Raw genomic sequence first — 24,884 nt, 5'->3', positions numbered from 1 at the left:
CTCACTTAGGTTGAGGAGTGGAGCCCTGGAAATTGAGGTCTGGTGAGGTCTTGGTAGCTGAACTCTGCGCTACTGCTCAGTCATGATAGACTCTGGCTGAGACCTGTATTGTGGGGGAACCAGCCTGTGCTTTATCTTAGAAGGCCAAGTTCTACACTGGTGTCTCCTTGGTGAGCATCCTTGCCTTGGCCTTGTTAAACTTACTTGGGAGACCAACAAAACAGAGTTTTGACAGCAAGGCCTAGACATTTCTAGAACCAGGTACTATTGTGCATTCATGTCTGGTGTTCCTTTTCTGTTTTTCTTATTTCTGTTTAAATTAAAAACAAATAATTTTATTTTATGTGTATAAAAGCTTTGACTGCATGTATGTTTGTGCACCATAGGCACAAACTGGTGCTAGTGGAATTCAGATGAGGGCTTTGGATCTCTTAGAGCTGGAGTTACAGATGGTTGTATTGTGAGCTGCCATGTGGGTGTTAGCAACTGAGCCTGGGTCTCTGCAAGAACAGCAAGTGCCCTTAGTCACTGAGCCGCCTCTCCAGCCCCCTCTTGTTTTTTGTTTTGTTGCGTTTTGTTGTTGTTATTTTTTGAGACAAGGACTCATATATCCCAGGTGGACCTTGAACTTCTGATCCTCCTGCCGCTTCTCCCTGAGCACTGGAATTACAGATATGTGCCACTATGTGGGATTTATGTGGTGCGGAGATTAAACTGAGGGCTTCTGCATGCTAAGCCTTCACTCTTCCAACTGAACTCCATCCTCAGATCCTGTGTCTGATTTATGGAAGTCCCTCCAGGTCTAGTTGAAACCGGTTCCATGAAATTACAGGAAACATTGAAGGCAGTGCCACTTCCTTTTGTTTTCTCCAAACAAATGTAATTTCTTGTGGTCTTTTTTTTTTTTTTAATCATTTTATGATGTTTTTGCTTGCATTTAAGTCTGTGTGCCGCGTGTGTGGCTGGTGCTTGAGGAGGTCAGAAGAAGACATTGGGTTCTCTGGAGCTGGAGTTACAGGTGGTTGGGAGCCACATGTGGGTGCTGGGAATTAAACCTAGTCCTCTGAAAGAGCAGCCAGTGCTCTTAACCACAGAGCAGTCTCTCCAGGCCCTCTGTTGCCCCCCTCCCTCTCCTGCCCTCCCTTTCTTGTTTGCCTTTTTTGGTTGTGTGTGTGTGTGTGTGTGTGTGTGTGATGTATATGCTTGTTAGTGTATGTGCACGTGTGTATCTGTGTGGTGTAATGTGCTTGTTAGTGTATGTGAGAGTGTGTGTGTGTGGTGTATGTGCTTGCTAGTGTGAGTATGCACATGTGTGCACATGTGCACATATGCATACATGGGTGGCTGCCGCAGGTATGCATCCACATGCTGGCCTTTGTGATTTCTTGCTAATACTCTTCCCACGTGAGTCAGGATTCTCTTATTGATATTAAATAGCTTTCTTAATGTTTACATTGAAGATATTTTTGCTCGAGACAAAATTCCTATTGTCGTGGGTGGAACCAATTATTATATTGAGTCTCTGCTCTGGAAAGTTCTTGTGAATACCAGGGTAAGTCATTCTAGTTTACTTGTAACTCACTAAAGAAATGGTTCCCATTTTTTTCATGCCAGATAATTTTAGTGGGAGGAAGGTTGACTCTTACCTGTTTCTTATAGTCAGCAGCTGTAATTTTCCTACTTAATATTCTGAACAAATGCCACCTCCGTATGTGAGTGTACTCCTCCAAGCTGGCCTAAGGGTAGGGGTTATGTGTGGGAAAAAGGCTCTGTGTGGATTAATTAGCATCCCTGTGTAAGTTAGCAGTACATCAGTCTGACTCAGCATTTCCTGGCTGCCAGCACAGTGTGTATGCCAGAGATGTCCAACACTGACCTTTCTTGTGGAGGTGCTACTGTGTAGGGCAAGACTTGGCAAATGGCAACGAGCTGGCAGTTCCAGCTCACTCTTTGGTCTTCCTTGGGGAGGGTTTAACATATCCTTGGATATGTTAAAATAGACACGGTAGCTCAGTTAAAATAGTCAAGCACGGCAGCAAAGTCCTTTCCTACCAGGGAAGCCGCCCTTCCTCTTTGTTTATTGTAGCCTCACAGTACTTACATGGCATATTGGAATTTTGGGTTTATGATCTGTCCCTCGCTGGACAGTAAGATCTTCAGAACTATGTCTATTCTTTATTTCTAAGGCTTAACAAGATACCTGGCCCATTTATAGTCTCAATGTTTATTGAATAGTTGGATTAAATTTATTCTAACCTTTATGTATTAGCCCCAGGAGATGGGCACCGGGAAAGTGGTTGACCGGAAAGCAGAACTTGAGAAGGAGGATGGCCATGAACTCCATAAACGGCTAAGCCAGGTGGACCCAGAAATGGCTGCCAAGCTACACCCACACGACAAACGCAAAGTGGCCAGGTAAGAAAGACTGGATCCTCCATTACCCCGAGTTCCTGTAGAGCTGGGAGACAGTAAAGCGTTTGGCTTGGTAACAGTGGAGATTGATATGTTGTTCTATTCAGTGGGCTTAGAGGCCCTAACTTAGGCCCTGCCTCAGTCCAACTCCCTCAATAAACAGTTGCACCCAACTTTGTTGTTACATTTTAAAGGCATAGTACAATATTGTTTTCCCCCAGGGCCTATGTAATCTTGCTTCATTTTCTATTTGATCTTTGCTTGTATAACAGTTTTCATATAAAATTTTTCTGGCATGCAATCCGTTTACATTGTGACTTGAGTTTCATAATTGATTGTGCAATGCTGGGTTGTGCCCCAGCAGCTTTCCCAGTGGGAGGTGGAGTTTATAAGCTGTCTCCTAGGTCAGCTGTCCTATGCACATGGAAACTTGGTTGTAGAGAAGAGAGGTGGTGAATGAGCTCCCCACGTGCTTCGTTAGGGCTGTTTGCAGTTGGAACTACACATGTTGCTATCTTTTTCTGCCGGGTTTGGAGTGGTTCCTGTGTTTGTGTTTGGCACAGGAGACCATCAAAGGATTTACTGTGTGATAGCTGCACATATCACTTGTTAGGGTAACATTTATAAGCCAGGGGCTTATAAAATATTCTACTCAAAAGGGTTTTTAATACTCATGTTTCTTATACTTTTCCATTTTTCTGCCTTCAAAGAGCCATGTAAGAATACCCCTGCCCCGTTGTGCCCTATTGCAATGAAATTTTACATTAAAGGAGAGAGGTCTTTTTCCCACAGTTGTCCTTGGAGGACCACATTCTCTTCTGTGTGTTTTTCTTATTGAATGCATTATTGCCCTGGTAAGAATGATATTCTAAGAGAAATGCTGTTTGTACCTAAGTAGCACACTTTTTTTTTTCTGTTGTTGAGATGGGATCTCATGTACTCTTGACTGGCTTAGCCAAGGATGGCTTTGACTCCTGGAATCTTGGATTTGTGTGACAGTGCTTAGAATCAAGCATTTGTCACCACGCCCAACTCCAGATACTTTATTTCAATCCAGTATTTCCTTTTTTTTTTTTTTTTTTTTTTTTAACTCGGGGACAATGGTGAACATTCAGTTTACTGTTCTGTACGCTGTAATTTTAGAGTCTGCCTGCCTTTACTTTCCTCTCCTTTCCTAATCAGATCTTTATTTCTTATGGCATCCCCTTGTGCTGCTTGAGAACTGTGCCTCAGGAAGAGTCACTGGGTTCTAAGCAAGAGCTCCAGGGAAGATGGGGACCTTTTATTATCTCTTTAGGGTAGAGTCTATATTCTTCCCGTAGATAAGTGAGGTATTGTTAGGTTTTTCCTCATAGATGCTCTGAGTGGCCATGGATATTGAAGGACAAGGGGTCTCACTCACGAGTTGTGGTTTCAGGAAACAGAAGTGGGTCAGGAAGGGAAAGATCACTTTCCAACTGATAAGTTGTGGTCACCTGAGTGGAGACTGTGACTTTGGGAGCTCAGTTACCTAGTGCTGTCATATAACAGAATACGTACAGACATGGACATCGGCTTAAGAATCAGCATGTGGGCTCTGTCTTTCATAGTCTTTGTTCCGGGAGAGTGTGCTGGATTAGCCAGAAGCGTTCTTGATTAATTTTAGATGTATTTAAAGAGAAAGTGGATGAGCTGGATGTACGGCATGCTTTGGTACTGTGGGAAAGGCACTCCAGCGAGACCAGACTTGCTGGCTTGTACAGTGTGTCCCAAACAAGCTTTCACCGCTTACTTGAAAGTGAGTCTCCTTCTGTTTGTATAGAGGAAACCTGTTATTTCTGAACCCGTTTCACTAATTCTGGAATGTGTTTTTAAAAGAACAGTGTTATAGCCGGGCATTGGTGGCGCATGCTTTTAATCCCAGCACTCAGGAGGCAGAGGCAGGCTGATCTCTGAGTTCGAGGCCAGCCTGGTCTCCAGAGCAAGTGCCAGGATAGGCTCCAAAGCCAAACAGAGAAACCCTGTCTTGAAAAACCAAAAAAAAAAAAAAAAAAAAAAAGCCAGTGTTATTTCTCACCCAGAGTTTAGGTGCCTTTCTGAATAGCTTTAGGATTAGAGTAAAGCTGGAACTCCTTGGTTTGGGAATTTATACATGAAGTTGACAAATGAGATGGTCTTTCTCTTTATTCCAGTTGAGAATGAATATTTCCTAATGGGTTTCTGTCCCCACCTCCTATTTTAAACAACTTAGGAGCTTGCAAGTATTTGAAGAAACAGGAATCTCCCACAGTGAATTTCTTCATCGTCAACATGCAGAAGAAGGCGGTGGTCCACTCGGAGGCCCTCTCAAGTTCCCTAACCCATGCATCCTCTGGCTTCATGCTGACCAGAGAGGTAAAATGCCTTCCATCTAGAGTCCATCTGAGGTAAAACGTAGACTACTCGGTTCTTGTATATCTAGTGCTTAGAACTGCATGGCTGATAATGAACACTAAAGTAAGCTGTTGGGGTTATTGTGGCAGTCATCATGACTTAGGAAGGGGATGGAGGAGAATGCTGGTTCTCAGGCACCAGAGTAGGGTAGGATGGGATGTACAGTGGAAGAAAGACTGCTGCTTAGAGGAGGTTGAAAGTTGAGAGTGGAGGAAGGTGTCTGTGGATAGGGTCTGACCTCATGGTTGACTGAAGGCTGGGTCCCTGACTGGCCGGAGAAATAGGTGTGATGGTTACCTGCCTAACCTGGTAGCATTTGTTGCCAAAGTATTATCATGCCCTGTGTGTTTTCACCAGCAAACGTTCAGTGAGCATTCAATAACATGCCAAGGATGCAGTGGTTGCTGTGCTGTAGAAAGGAGTAAGAATTACTGCCCTTGCAGATCTCCTGGAAGGTGGGATGATAGACAGGGCTGCAACAGGGGATCTGCTCACAGTGCTGTTGACCTAAGAAAAGAGATGATGAACATTCTTTGGGGATTAGGAAAACAAAATGGCTACCTGGGCAGGCAATGCATTACAGTGGTGAATTGCCCAGGCTTGAAGACATTGTTAAACTTCACGCACTTGCTCCTCTGTCTCCCAGTTTGTGAGGTTTTGGTTGGTTGGTTGGTTGGTTGGTTGATTTTTCAAGCAGGGTTTCTCTGTGTAGCCCTAGCTGTCCTTTGTAGACCAGGAACTCACTTTGTAGACCAGGAAGCTGACCTCAAACTCACAAAGATCTACCTGCCTCTGCCTCTGCCTCCTGAGTGCTAGGATCACAGGTGTGTACTACCACCACCCAGTTTATTCTGTGAGTTCTTTTTTTTTTTCCCCTTTTGGTTTTTGGAGACAAGGTTTCTCTGTGTGGTAGCCCTGGCTGTCCTGGAACTTACTTTGTATGCCAGGCTGGCCTCAAACTCACAGAGATCCACCTGCCTCTCTCTTCCGAGTGCTGGGATTAAAGGCATGTACCACCACCTGGCTATTCTTTGAGTTCTTAAGACCAGTTAGTTTACCTTTATGTGTTCCAACTCTTCTATAAAATAGAAATGATAATAAAAATACATATCTCATAGCATCCATTACTATTCAGTAAACTAATATTACTCAAAGTTGTGGGATTGGGAATATGGCTTAGTAGTAGAATAGATATCTGATGTGCACAAAGCTGTATTCAATTTCTAGCGCTGAGAAATAAATGAATAAATAAATGGAATTCAGAGTGCTTGCAGTGAGCTTCATACATGACCAGTCCTCAGTAAACAAATCTTAGCAAGGTAAGAAAAGCAGCTGTGCTCATTAGAGGCTGAGAAGCAGCAACAATAAAGATGTGAATGAAGCAGGCAGTCAGAATCATAAGGATAATTTGCTCTTAAATCACTCTCAGTTATAAGTTTATGGGAAAATGTAGCTGTGTGATGATGCTCTCCCACTCAACTTGGTAGTTCAGTATGTATCAAGATGTCACCTGGGGATTCTGAAATAGAAGTAACACAAAGTTAGAGCAAAAAAAAAAAAAAAAAATATGACAGAAGTTAAGAAAAGTAACCACTGGATGTGGTTACTTTAGTCTCAGCATTCGGGAGGCAGAGGCAGGTGCGTCTGTGTGAGTTCCAGGCCACCCAGTCTATATAGTGAGTTCCAGAACACTGGACTACATAGTGACACCCTGTTTTGAAAAAATCAAGAAGAAAGAGAAGTCAACCAGGGGACCCTCAGCCAATTGAAAAGCAGTGGGTATGCGGTCTGTACAGTAAAGTGCTCACCCCTCATTCCAGCTGTCATTATATATTATTTAAATAATAAGAAAACATGTGTTTCATTTTGTTTTGCCTTGCTCTTGCTCAGTCCCAAGGTACAAGTAAATGCAATATGAATTTTTATATACTCCGAAATCTGAATATCTTCATCTGGATAAAAACTTTCCTTTGTGGCACCTTGTTCAATTCACCATATGAGTGTAATAGGCACCTGCCACATGCCGCTCATTCATGGGCTATTTTGACTCAAGTTCTAGATGAACGCTTGGATAAGAGAGTGGATGACATGCTTGCTGCCGGACTCTTGGAAGAGCTGAGAGACTTTCATAGGCGCTACAATCTTAAGACTGTTTCAGAAAATAGGTGAGGATTTGCATGCTATTCTGACCTACTACTCTCCATTGCTTGTCCATGGTTGCAAGACCATAGACATAATACTATCTTTGGATAGTATACTATCCAATGTAGCTTACTAGTCTTTGTCCTTGGCATTGGCAAGACCTGTACCCATTACAAGGATAATTTCCTTTGCTTTCAGACATTCCCAGGAGTTACTTTTAAGGAAGTAACCTGGGATTGATGGGTTGGGAAAGGGAGAATTTTCACCAGTAACTGTTCAGGATCTCATCAATGAGATAACATCCGAGGCCCTGTCTAGCTTTCAGAGGCTGTGGCTCATTGCTGATGCTCTCCTGTTCCCAGCCAGGACTATCAACATGGTATCTTCCAGTCAATTGGCTTCAAGGAATTTCACGAGTACCTGATCACTGAGGGAAAATGCACACCAGAGACTAGTAACCAGCTTCTAAAGAAAGGTGTGAATTCCTCCGTTTAACCTAGTCTTGGACTCCTTGGGTGATAGTCTGAGCTGAGGCTAGAAGAGTCCCAGCTAAACACCTAGATTGTTATCTGTGAAGTCTAACAGTGCACTGATTTCTTTTGCTCTTGGACTGGGAGGGGCTGTCCTCTAACAGAAATGCTCACCTGGATGCCCATGTCTGCTGTATTTTCCAGGTATTGAGGCTCTGAAACAAGTAACTAAGAGGTATGCCCGGAAGCAAAACCGATGGGTTAAAAACCGATTTTTGAGCAGTAAGTCCTACTTTTCTCCTCCTTCTGGACCCATTTTTGACAACATTGATGTCTTCTGTTCACTCCGAAAAGGAACATTAGTCTCTAGATCTGTCCTAAGAATTTAGACCACAGGTGGGTCTTTTGCATAGATGATTATTCAGTGGTGTTTTCTGGTGAAGTCTCAGGAAGAAAAAAATAACAGTTAAGTTTCCATTGAAGAGTTTTCCTTATTCCTTGAACAGATGGTGGTGGCTACAAGCAGGAGGTAAGAGCAAGCTAGCAACATGTGAGCAGGCTGGATGTTAGATCTGATTCCAACTTCAGTTTTATACCTGGAGAGCAGGCAGAAATCTGAAGGAAGCTTTCTTAGCTAAAATGGTCCTGGGTTTGGTGATCTTTAATAAAAAGGGCAAAACAGTCGCTGTTTACCCTTGCTTTATCTTTGTGGTCAGATACATCATACTTGAATTGATTCAACTGGCACTTTAATTGAACAGAACTTAAGGGAAAGGGAAGGAAAGTCTCACACTGTGTCTTTGTCACTAAATTTTGTGTTATGTATAGTTGTATTGCGGCCTCAAGGTGAAGGGGTAGTTGTTTTTACAGATAAGAACATGAAGACCTAGCCGAAGTCCAGTAACTCCCCTTTTCCCCACCCCCAGTTAGAAGGCAATAGAGCCCAAATACATTAAGTCTAGGCTCATGTTTCTTTTAGCTGAACTGTTGGTTAGCCAGCATTCATATTGGCCCTAAGATCTCCAGTTATGTGCTGAGGAGCTAAAAGGAGATATATTTAAATGTAGTGAAACTCCAGGCTTATCATGTGGACACTTTTAAAACACACTTCTGAATCATCTCCAATAGACTTCTGCTTTCAGTTAGAGCCTCTATCCCTGCCCTTTGGTGCCTTTGACCATCGACGCCTTGATATATGGTGTCACTTCTTTTAGTTTACTCTTTGTCCCCTGTCTTGATAAGTAGCAGAGATCCCTTCTTAGTCTCAGCTGAACTGGATGTTCAGAACCACAGATTTCAAGTGCGACTTCCCTTCCCAAGTCTGACAGTAAGTCTGAAACAAAAGGCTTTTTTGTGATAGTTTAGAGCTTCCTCTTGTGGTAAGACCATAGTAACCCTGTCTCTGAGGTAGGAGGGGTTAATGGCACAGTGTCATGCCTGCACCTCATTCTGTGCAGGCACAATCCTGGTGCCAGAGAGAAAGGCGCAGCTGCCCTGTAAGTCAGGAGCCACATTTGATTGGGCAGGGTTAGTCTTCTGGGATATGGCCTGGCAGAGAGCCAGAGGGACTTCCCCACCCCAGCTTGGCCTTGGACCCAAGCCAGAAATAGCAGCTGGGAGCCGAGAACTTGTTGAAAGGTGCTTAGACAGGGCACAGAGGCCCAACAAAGGCCTTAGAGGAGAAAGGAAAATGTAGAGTGGCCTAGAAACAGGTGCAGAGCTTAACTAAGGCCAGGTGTGCTGTGGGTGCTGCTTGCACCCTCCTAGTCTCACCTTTCCATGTGATGGCAGGTGTAGGCCAGTCCAGTTTATGAAGAATCTTATTTGTGGTTGGCACACTCAAAAGGCCAGCACCTGCCAGCCGTTGGCATCCCAATGCCTTTGATGTCTTTTGTCCATGGGACAATGCTTCTTGCCTTCAAGTAACTGACTTCACCTAGCTGTAGAAGGCAGTTCGGTGTATCTGTAGTCTGTGGAGGTGAACTGAAGCTGGTCCAGTGGGTGGCTGTCTATTCCTCCATGATACCTCCAGTCTCCTGTTCATTGAGCCGTATTCACTAGAGTGTTGCTTGAATCCTCCTTCTTTAGATATGGCTCTTAGAAGAAGGTGTTAGGAGCCTGGCATTGTACTACATGGCTGTAATCCCATCACTTGGAAGATAGATACAGGAGGATCAGGGGTCCAAGACCAACCTCAGGTACATAGTGAGTTTGAGGACAGCTTGGGCCACATGGATCTCTAACTCAAAATGCATGGAGGGCAAAGTGAGATTGAACATGATCAGCCCCAAGACTAGTGCTTGACTTCAGTGGTACGTTGGTTAATGACTGTGGTTGTCAAATGCTATCAAGGAGTGTGAACTCTTCCCACAGAGAACTGTACTTTAAGATGACATAAAATTTAGAGCAGGCACTCACTGAAAGCATTTAGCTTAGTTCCTCCTATAAAGTGCTGTTAGTATCAGAATAGCCCACACAGTGGTCACCAGAGCTGTTACTCCATTTTGATTATCTTACTGGTCAAAGAGTCTGCTCCCGAGTCTCTGTTTACATAGTCAGGCATGTTGGCTGCATATGAAACAAGCTTCTGGGTCTTTAGGATTGTGGCTCATATTTATAGTAGAATGAATAGCTTGATCAGAATGTCACTCCTTTGGGGCTGGAGAGATGGCTCAGAGGTTAAGAGCACTTGCTGCTCTTCCAGAGGTCCTGAATTCGATTCCCACCAACCACATGGTGGCTCACAACCTTCTGTAATGAGACCTGGTGCCCTCTTCTGACCTGCAGGAATATATGCAGACAGAACTCTGTATACATAATAAATAAATAAATCTTAAAAAAAAAAAAAAAAAAGAATGTCACTTCTTTGGCCCTGCGTGTCCCTCTTGAGGGTTTTAAGAGTCCTGGGAACAGAATAGATTGGGTCTTGTAGATCAGGCTCTCACAACTTTTCTTTGTCATCATTAGGACCTGGTCCCAGTGTCCCCCCAGTATATGGCTTGGAAGTATCTGATGTTTCAAAGTGGGAGGAGTCTGTTCTGGAGCCTGCTCTCAATATAGTACAAAGTTTCATCCAGGTGACTATTGAGGCATGGCCTATTGTTGCGTTTGCAGAGTGCTTTCTTTTATTAACACCTTTGCTACTAATCTGGGGAGCCAAATCTCATTTAAAACAGAGTAAAGCAGCAGGCCTGGCTGCTTTTAGATCCCTGAGCTTGTTTTTACTTTCACGTTTGGAAAGGTTGTTGCTAAAATCTGTTAACAGCCCACCTGCTCTCTGGGGGATGAAAAGGGAATCTTGGAATAAGCCCACACCTCTCAATATCAGAATTATCCCCATATCTCCTTGAATTGAATGCCCCTCCCCTTTGCTCTCAGGGTCACAAACCTACAGCCACTCCAATGAAGATGCCGTATAATGAAGCTGAGAACAAGAGAAGTCACCACATGTGTGACCTTTGTGACCGGATCATCATTGGGGACCGGGAGTGGGCAGGTAGAGTGTAGATGGGGGCTGTGTGTGGGGTCATGGGAACTATGTTGGGGGGGTCACACCTCCTAAAACTTAGTCTTCAATTGTTGAATGCTGGAGTCAGCTTTGTAACAGGACAGACAGATTTCCGAGAGCCTTCCCCAGATTAGGAGTTGAAGCGCAGACCGTCACCCTTCAGCTGCAGCTGGGGTTAGGAGCTTTGTACTGAGAGGAGCTCCTTCTCCTTTATTGCTTAAAACTCACTTGTGGGACAGAGAAATAGAGGCATCAGGCAACTTCTACAAGCTGGAAGGGAGAGGGAGGGAGGGAAGGAAGAGATGTGCCCAGGTCCTCAGAGCACTCTCAGGCTAACTTGTTGAACTAGTGAGTGACTCAAACTGTGATGGAAAGTGGAGGGAAAGCTGTGAGAGCTAGCCTGAGCTAGCCTGACCCAGCCACAGGAAGCCTTCTCAGAGTACTGCTTTGCTTGGATTCTCAGAGTAGATGTTTCTCTCCATATCAACCCATAGAATGATTAGGTCTATTAACTGACATCTCTGGCAAAATGAACCCCATTGTCAGACACTAGGGACGGCTGTGTGCCCGAGCAGCAGAAGAAGCCTTGATTGTTGTTGGTATATAATGATGAAAGGGGAAGAGAGAGGGCGTCTGATTGCTTTGTAAAGGAAACTTAGTGCTTCGGTTTGTCGAATGTCCTTTGGGGAGAGCCTTAGAGAAGCAACATTTGTGAGCCTTTGTGAGCTTGGCTGTGTGAGCCTTCTATAGTGCCATCTGTCAGTCCTGTTCCCGTCTCCTGCTGCCGTGGAGAGCAGCCCAGAGCCCAGGTTTGCCTTAAGCTCTAGTTGGAGGATAAAGCTGCCTCTTCTTCCCACACAAATTTCCTCAGCTTCTAAACTCTTCCATACCTAACACTTCCAAAAATAAAAAATAAAAAAATGATGCTTTTACTATGTGTAAGAGTTTAGCTTAGGCTCTGTGGCTAAAGGAGCAAGCAGTCTCCTACCCCACATAAATGCACAATTAAGTAAATAAATAAATTTAAAACTTAGCGTGGCCACCCCTCTTTTTAAATATTCCCAGAGATTTTTTTGCAGAAGAACAGGTTAGTAAAAATGAGCCTGTACAAAGTAGTCATAGGTAAGAATGAGAGGATCGGCAGGTTCATGCAACAGTGGGCTGAGCTCACTGCTGTTCCTGCCCAGCAGAGCCTTAGCCAGTGTGTAGCAAAGGCCTGGAAGGTGAAGGCAGGAAGAGACTTAAGTTTGACGTCACTCTGGCCTACATAATAAGACCTTGTCTCAAGCAAACAACAGCAAACATGTCTACTCTGTTATTTACTAATAGTTAAGAAAAAGATTATATAGTTAAATTTAAATGGTTGGTTGGTTTGGGTTTTTTATTAATTTTTTGTTTTGTTTGGTTTTTTTAGGATTAATTCTAGAAAACTCTGATGACCTTTTGTTTATTTGGTTTTTGTCTCCTCAGCACATATAAAATCCAAATCTCACTTGCACCAACTGAAGAAAAGAAGAAAGTTGGACTCAGATGCTGTCCCTGCCCTAAGAAACCAAAGTAGTTCCCCAGACTGTGACCCGGAACTTAAGGAGGGGAAGTCCCCAGTGCAGCAAGATCAAGAGCTGAAGGCCAGGGTTTGAGAGACATGCCTAGTGGCCTTTGCAGAGATGTGGAGAGAAAGTCTAGGAGGGGAGGGGAGTGTTGGTCTCCCATGCCCTATTAGACTGAGGAAGGCTTGGCAGAACTCCCCCCCCCCATCTTCTTTATTCTGTGGTGTGGTCTGCAGTGGAAACAGCAGGCCTTTCAGCTCCTGTGTGGTTGTTGTGTCTGGTAATGATGCAGTTCAGGGTGGGAGGGTTTTTTTTGTTGTTGTTGTTTTTTGTTTTTTCCTTTGAACCTTAAAGGTTTTATTTTAGAAAGAGGCACAGATTGCACATTTTCTACTTGAGGATCTTTTTTCGTGGTGAATACCAAGATTCAGTGTATCCTTTAAAAGAGTTCTTGTTCCTGGTGCTGGCTAAAAATATCTCGCTTCCAGATGCTTTTGTAAATGACTGAAGTCTTGTAAGGCACAGTCAGGAGTTCTGGGTGTGAGAGAACTGCAGGAAGGAGCAGCCCAGAGAGATGGTTAGGTGAGCTCCACAGAAGAGAGAGGGTCAGGCTGAGGTGGTTGTGACCTGGGTCTTGAAGACTAGAGAAAGAATCTTGAGTCTGCTTCTTGCACAATGGCTGCTGCTGCTGTCTATCTAGAGCAGAAATTATACATTCTTTTGAAATGTAAATAAAAAGGTTTGTAAAAGCCCTCTAGTTTACACACAGCCTGCTGTGTTCTCATGTGACAGCTTTTTCTCCAACTCTGCATTCATCATAGGTGTGGCTGTATGAGAACACTCGAATTCCTCAGAGTTTCCCTGAGGGTCCTAACTGGGGATCTGTTATCTCCAACTGAAGCCCTGTCTCCTGGAGTGTCTTTACTAAATACTTATTTGTATATAGCGTAGAATTCAATGTGTTTGGATGTGTGATTCAGCATTACACATTCACAATGTGGGGTAGTCATCACTACTATTTTCAAAATATTGTCATCATTCCATTAGAGAACTCTACATCCAGGAAACTGTAATTTTCCAGATGCATTTGTTACAAGTCTGTTACATGAGAGACCCTGGAGTGGGCCAAAGGGAACACAGAGATGGGAGTCATTCTGCTTTCGGGGAATCTAAGAAATATTCTTGTAATCAGCCGATGTAGACAAGAGTACTGAAGGTCAGAGATGCTGCAAATTTCAGTGAGATCTGCAGAGAGGAAGGAATCATGCAAGAAGGAGCATCTTGAACTCAGCATGGTGGTGCATGTCTTTAATCCCAGCAATGGGAAGGCAGAGGCAGGTGGATCTCTCTGAATTTGAGGACAGTCTGGTCTACAAAGTGAGTTCCCATGACAGCCAGGGCTGTTACACAGTGAAGGGGGGAAAAAAAAAGGAAAAAGGAGGAGCATCTCTGCTCTTGGAATACTGTATAAGAAGAATCATGTGTTCCAGGGCTACATAATGAAACCAAAACAACCCCCACACAATAGCAAATCATGAACAAGTTTGGTCTGTAAATTACTTGGCACACAGACATGAGACCCAGATTAGATCCCCAGAACCCACCTGGCATGGTGGCAGCCTGCTGCTGCTGGTGATGATGAGGATGATCTTGTATGTATCGTTTTACCTACATGTATGTCTGCACACTATGAGCATGCCTTTCATCTGATACCTGGAACTTAAGTTCCAGATGATTGTGAGCTGCTGTATGGTTTGCTTGGGAATCAAATCCAGACCCTCTGAAAGAGCATCAGGTGCTCTTAACTGGTGAGCCATCTCTTCAGCTCCACAATATGCTTCTAATCTTATTGCTAGGGAGGTAGAAACAGGATATCTGGGACCTACTGACCGGCTAGCCTAGCATATAGGCTGCTAACAAGCAAGTGAGAGGCACTGTTAAAAAATAAGGTGGTAAGGCAGAGGCAGGCCAATTTCTGTGAAAGCAAGTTCCAGGAAAGCTAGGATTGTTACACAGAGAAACCCTGTCTCGAAAAACCAATGACTTGGTAAGTAAAGTACTTGCTTTGGAAGAACAAGGACCCGAGTTCTGATCCCCAGCAAGGGATGGGGGGATGTTAGAGAGGGAAGAGCAGAGATAGGCAGACCTGTAGAGCTCATAGCCAGCCTAGCCAATCCGTAAGCTCCAGGTTCAGTGTGAGGGCCCATCTCGAGGGAAAAAAAAAGTAGAAAGCTAATGGGATGGCTCAGCAAGTAAAAGTACCTATGTTTAAAAAAAAAAAAAAAAAAAGTGGATGTAGTTAGTGTAGGATCTGTAACCCAGAACTTCTGGGAGATGGGAGCAGGAGACAGGATAGTCATCCAAAGCTGTCTGACCCGCTAGCCTGGGGTGCATAGCATTCACTCAGGCTCAACAAGGCAGAAAACTGACTCCCAAACGTTGTCTTCTGGCTACCATATGTACATCACACACACACCTACAAAATAGTAATTGTTTTTAAAGGCAGAGTGCTTGCACATGCATGCACACACAGGTGTCCACCCACCTGCACACACTCACAAACATATGATAAATGGTGCCTGAGGGGGAGTGACATCTAAGGTCATTTCTCTGGCCTCCACCCACACATGCGCACACACATGTACATTGCCCCCACGTGCATACATAAAATAGAAGCAAAGGAACCTTCAAAGTGTGGTTACATGTGCTTTGGATGCTATTAGAAATCGGGGTGAAAGACTTTGACCTCTTAGCAAAAGCATTGACTGCCTCTTAATAAGTATATTCTCCTGTCAAAGAAGCCAACTATGCACCCACACCACCATCTTGTTCTTCGTGTCTGATTACCTCTTGAAGAATTAGCAGCCTGGGAAGCCATATCTTGGGTACAGAGTGCTTACTGTGATGAGCCAAACAGTGCCAAGCACTTCAGGTACATTATCTTCCACCAGCCTTGGAGGGAGAGGCTGAAATCTGTGGGAGATAAAGGCCCAGGAGGAGCACAGCTAGCTGGGGGTGGGGCAGGGCAGGGCTGGCCATGAGGCCTGCAGATTCTAGTGTAGAGCTGGTTTTGTTTGGGGAGGAAGCTTAGTTTCTGAAATGCCTCACTTGGGTTGCTAAATATATTTTAAAGCTTTAGAAATGTCAGCAGACGATCAAGAAAAACAAGTTTTACTAATTCTACCTCAAAAAGCCTTTAATCCTTCCATCTGAAATACCTGAGCAGTGACTTCTGTGAACTTCTATGTTGGAACCTGAGAGTGTTCTTCCTCCCTTACTCCACCAGTCAGTGTCTAATGGCTTTATTAGGTGTCTGCTAAGTTCAGGGCACGGTGGTTGAGCCCACTGCTCACATTAGAAACAGTGAGATCAGAGATGAGATTGCTGTAGCAACAGCAGAAAAGCCTGGTGTGGGCAGAGCACTTTAGACAGGCATCTCCCACCACTTTCCAGTGAAGGCAGAGAAGGAACATAGCCTTTGGCCCTTCGGTTTCATCAGACATGAGAGACTTTGTGCAGGTGGAAGCTGAACCGAGAACACGGGTGGGCCAGTCACAGCAAGTGTGGGGAATCCAGGACACCTGGGGTCTCTTCACCCAGCCAACCACTGTGGCTAGCTGGAAAAGACTGTGAGACAGTGTGAGCTGTTTGCTCAGACTGCACCATCTGGCCTTAGCTAATCCTCGACAAGCAGAGTCCTTCATCCAGGTCGCTGCAGTTCACCACCAGCAGTGCTGTCTGAGTGCCTTTGGTAATTAATTCCAGCACACAGTGAACAATTAGACTCATCTTCCTCGCAGTAGTAGAAGGAGGAGGAGGCAGAAGAAGAAATGAAGAGATTTTTTAAAGTGTGTGTGTGTGTGTGTGTGTGTGTGTGTGTGTGTGTGTTTACGTGTGTTTACACTTTGCTGCAGATGCCCTGGGAGGCCAGAATTGTCAAAGCCCCTGGAGTTGGAGCTATAGCAGGAGCTTCCTCATGAGAGCGTGTCCCTGCATGGTCTTAACTGAGCCATCTCTCCAGCGCCCCCTACCCCTATTTTATTTATTTATTTGTTTATTTATTTATTTATTTATGAAATAATGAGACTACCTCAAAAACAAGGTCACAAAAGAAATCCTTTTCTAAAAGAAATATTTTGGAGCTGGAAAGATGGCCCAGTGGCTGTTCTTTCAGAGGTCCTGAATTCAATTCCCAGTGCCCACATGGTGACTCACAACCATCTGTAATGGGGTCTGATGCCCTCTTCTGGCCTGTAAGCATACATGCAGATAGAGCACTCACATAATTTTTTTTAATTTTAAAAGTACTTTGAAGAGAGTTAAGTTCACACTCTACAACTGTCTTGCTTGGGCTGTGAGATGACAGTGTTCTTGAACCAAGCCTGATGACTGTCTACCATTCATTTCCTGGGACCTTCTAAGTAAAAGGAGAGCCAGTTATCTCAGATCTCCACATGGATTCCTGTAGGGGTGTGCATATACAAGGAGGTAGAAACTCTAAAACGTAAGTTTAAAAAAAAAGAACAATAGCTGGGCAGTGGTGGCACATGCCTTTAATCCCAGCACTAGAGAGGCAGAGGCAGGCAGATCTCTCTGAGTTCGAGACCACCCTGGTCTACAAGAGCGAGTTCCAGGACAGCCTCTAAAGCCATGGAGAAACCCTGTCTCGAAACCCCCCCCCCAAAAAAAAGAACAATATTTTATTTTAAGGCCTAATCAGAAATTCATCTTTGGTCTTCGCCCCTTGTGTACTCCTTTGTAATGCTCAGTAATTATTTATACACAGTCTCCTTCCACAGTCAACAAAGAAGAATTTTCCACTTAAAACATAGCACATACAAATTTTTGGAAAGGTGGGGTACGGTGTGCTGCTGGAATTACTTGCCTATTGTAAGGCCCTGGCTTTGATCCACAGCATAACAAAACCAAGAAATCCACAGCATATTAAAAGCTAACAACACAACAGGCATACACACACACAAACAAGCTTTTGTGAATACAGTGACTGTGTCCCCAGCATGGAGAAATAGTCAAATGCTTATTGAATCACTTACATAGAAGCTAAGTGAGTCTTAACATAAGTGGTCTGTTTCGATCATTAAATGGTCTTTACACAAGCTGAGGAAGTCTGGGTGGGTGGTGGCTACAGGCAGGAATTTCATGTTTGATTAGGACCTACTTCGATGCAGTTTTCTACAATGGTGACTGGCCATTTGTAAAGCCATTCTAAATATTCACAAAGAGAGGGGCATGGTTGTATTAGTTAAAGCAAAGGCTAGGCTGCTGTAACAAAGAAACTCAACAATGCAGTGGTTTAAAGAACAAAGTGTTCATTCTTCCTCATGTAACAGCTCTGGGTTCTGAGTTAGCCTTTCTGAGGAGAGCAGACCAGGTCAGTGGGGCAACTCTGCTCCTGGTGGTCATTTGGGGACACAGGTTCCTTGTATCATGTTGCTCCAGCATCCTTTGGAGCACTGTCCTCATCTGTGCTTGAAGCCCATCATCACTGGTCCCAGCCAGGAGGAGGGGAAAGGGAGAAGGGGCAGGAGGTGTGTCTGGCCCCTGAAGGCTGGGAGCCAGTCTGCTCACTGCTCACTATCCATCCATATGGCCACACCTACCCACCAGAGAGACTGAGAAATGAACCAAGCCCTATGCCAAGAACTGAGGAGAGCAGATTTGGGTAGACAGAGTGTAGCCTTTACTAAATCAGTATCATAGAAAACTAAATTCCAGACTTGTTTAGTGAATTGCCTCTGTTAAGTTGCTAGGGGCCAATTTATTTATTTCCTTCCTTCCTTTTCTGTGAAATTATAGGCCAGGCATGGTGGTGCATGCTTTTAATTCCAACACTTTGGAAGCAGAGGCAGGAGAGCCTCTGTTTGAAGTCAGACCGTTCTACAGAGTTCCAGGACAGCCAGGGCTACATGGGGAAATCCTGTCTCAGAAATCCAAACCAGAGAGAGAGAGAGAGAGAGAGAGAGAGAGAGAGAGACATCACTGTCACATAACCTGACCTCTGAACTATCTCAAAAAGTTGAACATGATGAAATCCTGCCTGGTAGAAATTGAAGAATAAAAACATTACAGGGTTGTGAAGCTCTTGAACCTCGGTCTACCACCAAGGTATTGAAGAAGTGGGGGGCGGGGTGCATGGAAACTGAGCTCTGATATGACTTCTCCAGGTTTCTTTTATGGGGGGAACCCCACTGTTTGTAATTGAAGCTGAACACACTCCTCCCTAATCTGTTCTGTATGTAATTGTTAAGGAGTCTCTTCATGTACGAAATGGAATTTTCTCCATTCCAGGGGGCACTGTAAGAATTAAGCAGGGCCCATTTGTGAAGAGTACGTTCACTTGTCACTGCAGTGTCTGGCAAATAGTAGGTATGAATCAAATTTATCTTTTTCAGGAGAGAACCTGAGAATGCTGCTAACATGTTGACTTATGGTATGTTGTCAGTTCTTGGTACTTACTCAGGGCAAGTTCTGACTTGGCAAACTGAACACTTTAAGGCCAAAAATTATGCCTCCATGTTACCTCCCAGGTTTGGTTAGTCAGTGTCTGCTTGCTTGAAGAGGTCTGTTTTCTGTCTCGGTTATGCTCCAGCTGTTTATGTCACTTGAAGTGCCATGTTCCCTTACTCTTTGCCTAGTAAGCACCTGCACACATTTCAAGGCCTCTCTTGCCCTCTACTCTAGAGAAAAAGCTTCTTTGGGATGTAGAGATGACTCAGCAGTTAGGAGCACTGGCTGCTCTTGCAGAGAACTGGGGTTCAGTTCCCAGCACACCACACTAAGCAGCTCACAACAGCCTATTCAGCTACAGAGGGACCCTACACCTCTGTCTTCTGAGGGTGCCTGTGCTTGTGTACACACACACACACACACACACACACACACACACACACTCAAAAATAAAAACTGGCTGTTGGTATGGTTTTTTCCTCATTGTGTGGTCACTGGCAGCTTACACATTACACTAGGGAGGATTTACACAGCACTTGCTGCCAGGCACCATCCTAGGTATCTTTACCGGTACTAACTCAGGCTTTACAACAGCCCAAAGGAGCCAAGGAGCCACTGCTATTATTAGCTCTGTTTTACAGTTGAGGGAAGCAGTTAAGGCAGGGTGGGATCTAAACGAGGTGGGTGGCTCCAGTCTGTTCAGTGTCCCTGTTCTGCTGTGACACATCCCTCCTGTAACTGTCTTGCTCCTACTAGACTGGAAAATTCTGCCAGGGTGTGTGAATCCTTAAGACCAACTTGGAACAGTAGTGGGTGGTCAGACAGTAGATAGTCAGGATGGATCCTGCAAGGCACACCTCCCTAGTCAAGGCTACCCTTCATTGGGCACTTACTGTGCCAGGCATTGTAGGCTAAACACATGTGTACTTCATGAGGGTCCCTTAAACAGGCCAGGCATTGTGTTATCACCACTTTATAAAGGGACGAAAATGCAGAGAACATTGGCAGAGCCAATATCTGAGTAGTAGCTGGGTGCTAGAAAGTGTTCTGGGGGGCAGGGCCCCTACACAGGCTGCTGCTGGAGGCTCTACAGTTGTGTGTGAGTTCAGGCTAGAATTCACCATGTATGAGGTCAGCCTTAACTCATGACGATCATCCTGCTTCAGCTTCCAAAGCAGGGCTAGGATTATAGGTATCTACCAGCATCCCCAGGGTTTGTTTGTTTGTTTGTCCTTTTTGCTTTAAGCCAGTATTTACATTTTTTCTAGCTTCATTGAGATATTATTGACAAAACTATATATTTAAGGTACATAATACAATGATTTGCTTATATATTGTAAGGTGCTTTACCCATTTAGTTAACATCTAGTAACATTTGTTGAACTAAGATTTGAAGCCAGTTGGGCTGACTCCAAACTCGTGCCCTGATTGCTTCACTGTACTTCTCCAAGCATGTTCCTGTAGGGGTTTCTAATGAACAAATTATTTGTATTGTGTCTACTCCTAAGAAGGGCCCAAGAGAAGAAAAGGGAAAAAAAAATTCTGAAGTATTAACTCTATTAAGACTCAGGATTATAAATTAAATAAGCCAAATTTGAACTCAAATAAAAAGGTAAAATTTCTCATTAAATGCAAAAACAGAGCTTGTGGTGGGCTTGCCCTTAATCTCAGTGATCAGGATCCTAAGGGAAGGGAAATGCCACAAGTTTGAGGCCAGCTTGGGGCCCAGTGAATGAGACCTGTGTCAAGTCTATCACCACCACAGTAAATCCAAGGCCAGGAAAACATCTAGTCCTTGGACACAACTTTACCACTTAGCTACGGCTGTGGAGATCCCCTCAGCCCATCCGTTTACCCCTTGTCTGGAAATAGGCTTTCTCTACTTAAGCCTTGCCTCTTAGCAGTCTGGGTACCAAGAGATACCTCACACCTGTTAGGGTTCCTGGCATCAAGACAATAACAAGTGTTGACAAGGATGTGGAGGAATGGAAGCTTGTACACTGTTGGTGAGAATGTAAAATGGTACAGCTGCTGTGCAAAAAAATTGAAAACGGAGGAGCTGGAGAGTTGGCTCAGTGGTTAAAGGCACTTACTGCTCTTGCAGAGGTCCCAGGTCCCTTTTCCAGTACCCACATCTCACAACTGTCCAAGGCTTCAGCTCCAGGGGATCCACCCTCTTCCAGCCTTCACAGTCACCAGTCACAGACAGACACTCATACATATAAAAACAAATCACTTTGTAGAAATTAAAAACAATTGTGTCAGGAAGATGGTTCAGGGGTAAAGGCTTGTTGTACAAGCATAAGGACCTGAGTTCAAATCCTTCCATACTCATGTAAAAATGGGATAAGTCCATGTGCCTGTAACTCCAGTGTTGGGAGGCCGAGGTGGATAGGTTTTAGGAACCAGCCTAGCCAAAACAACAAGCTGCTAGTTCAGGGAGAGACCTTGTCTCAAGAGACTAAGATGGAGAGCAATGGAAGATGACACACCCAGCTCTGGTGAATGGAGGTGCACCATAGACACTCATGCATGCACACCACACAAAAATAGCACACACATAAAAAGAGTTGTCATATGGCCTAGAGAATACATATTTCAGAACCCAGAGCAGCATCTCAGAGATATCTGTACACCTGTTTCCATAGCAGCAGCAGTAGAATTCACAATAGCCAAGGAGAGGCAGCAACCCAAGTGTCCCTCAGGAGATGGTTGGATAAACAAAACTACGAAGTATATGTAGGGTGGGATATTCAGCCTATGAAGGAAGCACTGACACATGCTGCCTAATGAGCGAACTTTGGTCACATGCTGCTAAATGAAATAAGACAGCCACTAAAAGATGAATGGGGACAGCTCCACTTAAGGCATCTAGAGCGCATAAGCAGGAAGTACTCTGATAGCTGCCAGGGCCCAAAGGGAGGAGCAAACAAATTTTTTAATGGTTTAGGATTTGGTTTTTGCAAGGTGAAAAAGGGCCAGATGCTGGTTGCATGAGAGTCAGCCTGCCCAGTGGTGGTGAACCGTCATCACAAGTGGTGAGCTGATCACTTTTTTGGGGGTGGGGGGTGGGGGGTGGCGGTTCAAGACAGGGTTTCTCTGTGCAGCCCTGGCTAGCCATCCTGGAAATTACTCAGCAGACCAGGCTGGCCTTGAACTCAGAGAGATCGCCCTGCCTCTGCCTCCCAAGTGCTAGGATTAAAGGCTTATGCCACCGCCCTCCACTGCCCCTGGCTGAGCTGGTAACTTTTAAGACTCTCCCTCCATCCCAGACTTTTTCAAGATTCATTTTTATTTTACATATATGAATGTTTTGCCTACATGTATGTATGTGCACCACATTTGTGCAGTGCTCGACAAAGCTGGGAGAAGGCGGAGAATCCCCTGGGACTGCTGTTACAGACAGTAGTTAGCTGCCATGTGGGTGCTGGAGTCAAAGCCAAGTCATCTGGAACAGCAGCCAGTCAGTGAGTGCTCTTAACCTCTGAGCCATCTCTCAAGCCCCCAGTAAGAATAAATCTTAGAGAGAGAGAGAGAGAGAGAGAGAGAGAGAGAGAGAGAGAGAGAGAGAGAGAGACAGGTGTGATGTTCTCCATTTATAAGCCTGAAGCTTCCAAATTCTAGGAAAGCCTGAGCTGCCTAAGAAATATGTGTGAGGGAAAAAGTCCATAGAATAGATTCATTAGCCCAGCTTGGATGTAGTACTTACTCTGAGGGCCATCAGTCATACTGGGATGGACTTGTAAAAGGATGAGGCAGTTCCCATGGAAACGAATGAACATAATGGATTTGTAGTCATTCCTAGAAGGTGTGTGGGGTTGGAAGACGGGGAAGGGTGTTAAGATACAGTGGTACATTTCCACTGCAGAGTTACTGCCTGCAGGGAGCAAGGCCCGTTCTCTAGCAGCAGAGCTGGACTTAAGCTAATTCAAACTCCATGTAGGTGCTCTGCCATGTCGCCATCAGATATCTGTAATAATCACTCCCTATGTGTAGCAGTGTTTGTACAGAGCAACTTATCTCTCAAGCCTTGTCAAAAAATCTTTTGCGTAAATGAAGAAACAGAGTCAGCATTTAAGTGACTTAACAGGGTTGTCATTATTTCACTTGTGAAGGACCAAAGGCCAATGTGAACGGGTTTAGGTATAAAGGAGGATTTATTGACTCACAGCATTGAGGAAGAGTCAGGCATATGAGTCCCCCCCACCCCAAGGGCAGATGATGCAGCTGGGCTCCAGAACAACTGCCACCAAAGACTCAAGACACTGCCAGCTCTGTCTGCCCTGTTTGTCTCTGTTTGCCTGCTGCACCTTCCCTCCATGCCAACCAATGTTGCTCACATGGCCATGAAGCTCCCACACATTGCATCCACTGCAGAGATGTGGTCCTGAGTCCCTAGTCTGTTCCTGGTTACAACTGAGACGTGTGTGTTTTTTATTCCCACTTGGATCAAACAGAATAGCCTGTCCTCTGAGAATGAATTATCTCCCTGTGGAAGTGTGTGATGAGAGTGGGGCTGGGGGAAAGTTTTCTGAATGTGGTAGAGATGGGATCGATGGCCATAGTAGTGATAGGATGAAGCCCAGGTCTCCCAGATGCCGAATTTGGTAGCACATGTTACCTAGGGCTTGTCTGCCCTGGTTGACTCCATCTCTGGGAGACCCTGGGATGCTGCAGGATCAGGTATGAAGCTGGGGTCAGACTTTTGAGCCACCAGAAGTGGAATAACGAAGAGTGCTAAAGCCTATGTCATCTGCCTGAGCATCAGTGTTAATTTCAAGGGAGTTGAGAGACAGACTTCCATATAATGTTATTTGTAGATTCAAAATTGTCTGTTGTAGTTTGGCCTGGTGGTACAAAGCCATAATCCCAGCTTCTTGGGAGGTTGAAGCAGAAGGTCAAGGCCAACCATGGCTACAGGAGTTCAAGGCCAGCCTGGACAACTTAGTTAGAATCTATTTCAAAGTTTAAAAACAAAAACTTTTGAGAATATAGTCAGTGATAGAGAGCCTGCCTAGTATGTATAAAGCCCTGAGTTGGTTCAATCACCAGAACCAGTGAAAACTTAAATGTCTGTCCTGCTTGATCTGTGTGAGGTGAAGCTGTACGGGAAATGATGGCTTCCCATGGCACACAAGCACCAGCCCAGTCTCCAAGCTTTTACAATCAGAATTAATCTCTTCTCTACCCTCTCTCCTGGTCCCTCCCTTCTCCTCTCCTCTGTCTTCCCTTTTCTTACTTGTTTTTCTGAGTTGGAGTCTCCTTATGTTGTATCAACTGATCTGGTCTCCAGCCACTCTCTTGCCTCGGGGCCTCCCATGTAGAGGGACCCATGGTGCTCACCGCAATCCCTGGTTGCAAGCAAACTTTGTACATGTGCTTCAGAAACTGCGTTCTCTGAGGATGCAGCTTTAATCCCAGCACTGAGAGACTGTGATGAGGCCCTGACTCAGAAACAAGGCCAGAAACAACCCAGAGACCATGGTCCCCTTCACAGCCTCAGCAGCTTCCAGTGTTCCCACACCAGTGTGGGAGGAGGCTGAGAATAAGGTTAGGTTATTTTCAGGCAAGTTGTTTTTGCTGTAACACAGTTTTTTTTTAATTAAAAAAAAAGTTTTACATTTGTTGTTGTTGTTGTTTGAAACTAAGCATCACCGTGTGGGCCTGGCTGGCTGGCCTGGAACTCACTGTGTTGACCAGGCTGGTCTTGAACTCACAGAGATCCTCCTGCCTCTACCTCCCAAGTACTGGGATTCATTTATTTACTTGTTTGTTTGGGCAGGGGAGTGTGCACTGACACGCAAGTGAAGGCCAAAAGATAGCTTTTTCGGAATCAGTGCTCTCCTTCTACCGTGTGAGTTCTAGGAATAGAACTCAGGTCATCAGGGTTGAAGGCAACCTCCTCTACACACTGAGCCATCT

At 44.7% G+C, this 24,884-nt stretch overlaps 1 protein-coding gene across 6 annotated transcripts in view; it reads left to right on the top strand.

Moving 5' to 3' along the window:
- Trit1 (tRNA isopentenyltransferase 1) overlaps window positions 1-13,262 on the top strand; it is a 47,597-nt gene extending 34,335 nt beyond the window's left edge. For 5 of the 6 annotated variants that reach the window (XM_027399173.2, XM_027399175.2, XM_027399174.2 and 2 more), the window contains 9 exons: window positions 1,454-1,552; window positions 2,270-2,415; window positions 4,643-4,785; window positions 6,878-6,989; window positions 7,329-7,441; window positions 7,641-7,718; window positions 10,404-10,513; window positions 10,815-10,932; window positions 12,415-13,262. In XM_027399173.2, the coding sequence (XP_027254974.1) occupies window positions 1,454-1,552; window positions 2,270-2,415; window positions 4,643-4,785; window positions 6,878-6,989; window positions 7,329-7,441; window positions 7,641-7,718; window positions 10,404-10,513; window positions 10,815-10,932; window positions 12,415-12,584 (1,089 nt within the window). In that variant the 3' untranslated portion in view covers window positions 12,585-13,262. The remainder of the gene's footprint in view (window positions 1-1,453; window positions 1,553-2,269; window positions 2,416-4,642; window positions 4,786-6,877; window positions 6,990-7,328; window positions 7,442-7,640; window positions 7,719-10,403; window positions 10,514-10,814; window positions 10,933-12,414) is intronic. The other variant, XM_035439647.1, reaches the window with a different exon arrangement.
- The last annotated feature ends 11,622 nt before the right edge of the window (window positions 13,263-24,884 follow it).

This window comes from Cricetulus griseus, chromosome 2 (genome assembly GCF_003668045.3).
Source record: "Cricetulus griseus strain 17A/GY chromosome 2, alternate assembly CriGri-PICRH-1.0, whole genome shotgun sequence".
Lineage (NCBI taxonomy): Eukaryota > Metazoa > Chordata > Mammalia > Rodentia > Cricetidae > Cricetulus > Cricetulus griseus.
The sequence above is the reverse complement of the archived record's forward strand: the minus strand, read 5'-3'. Positions and strand labels throughout refer to the sequence as shown.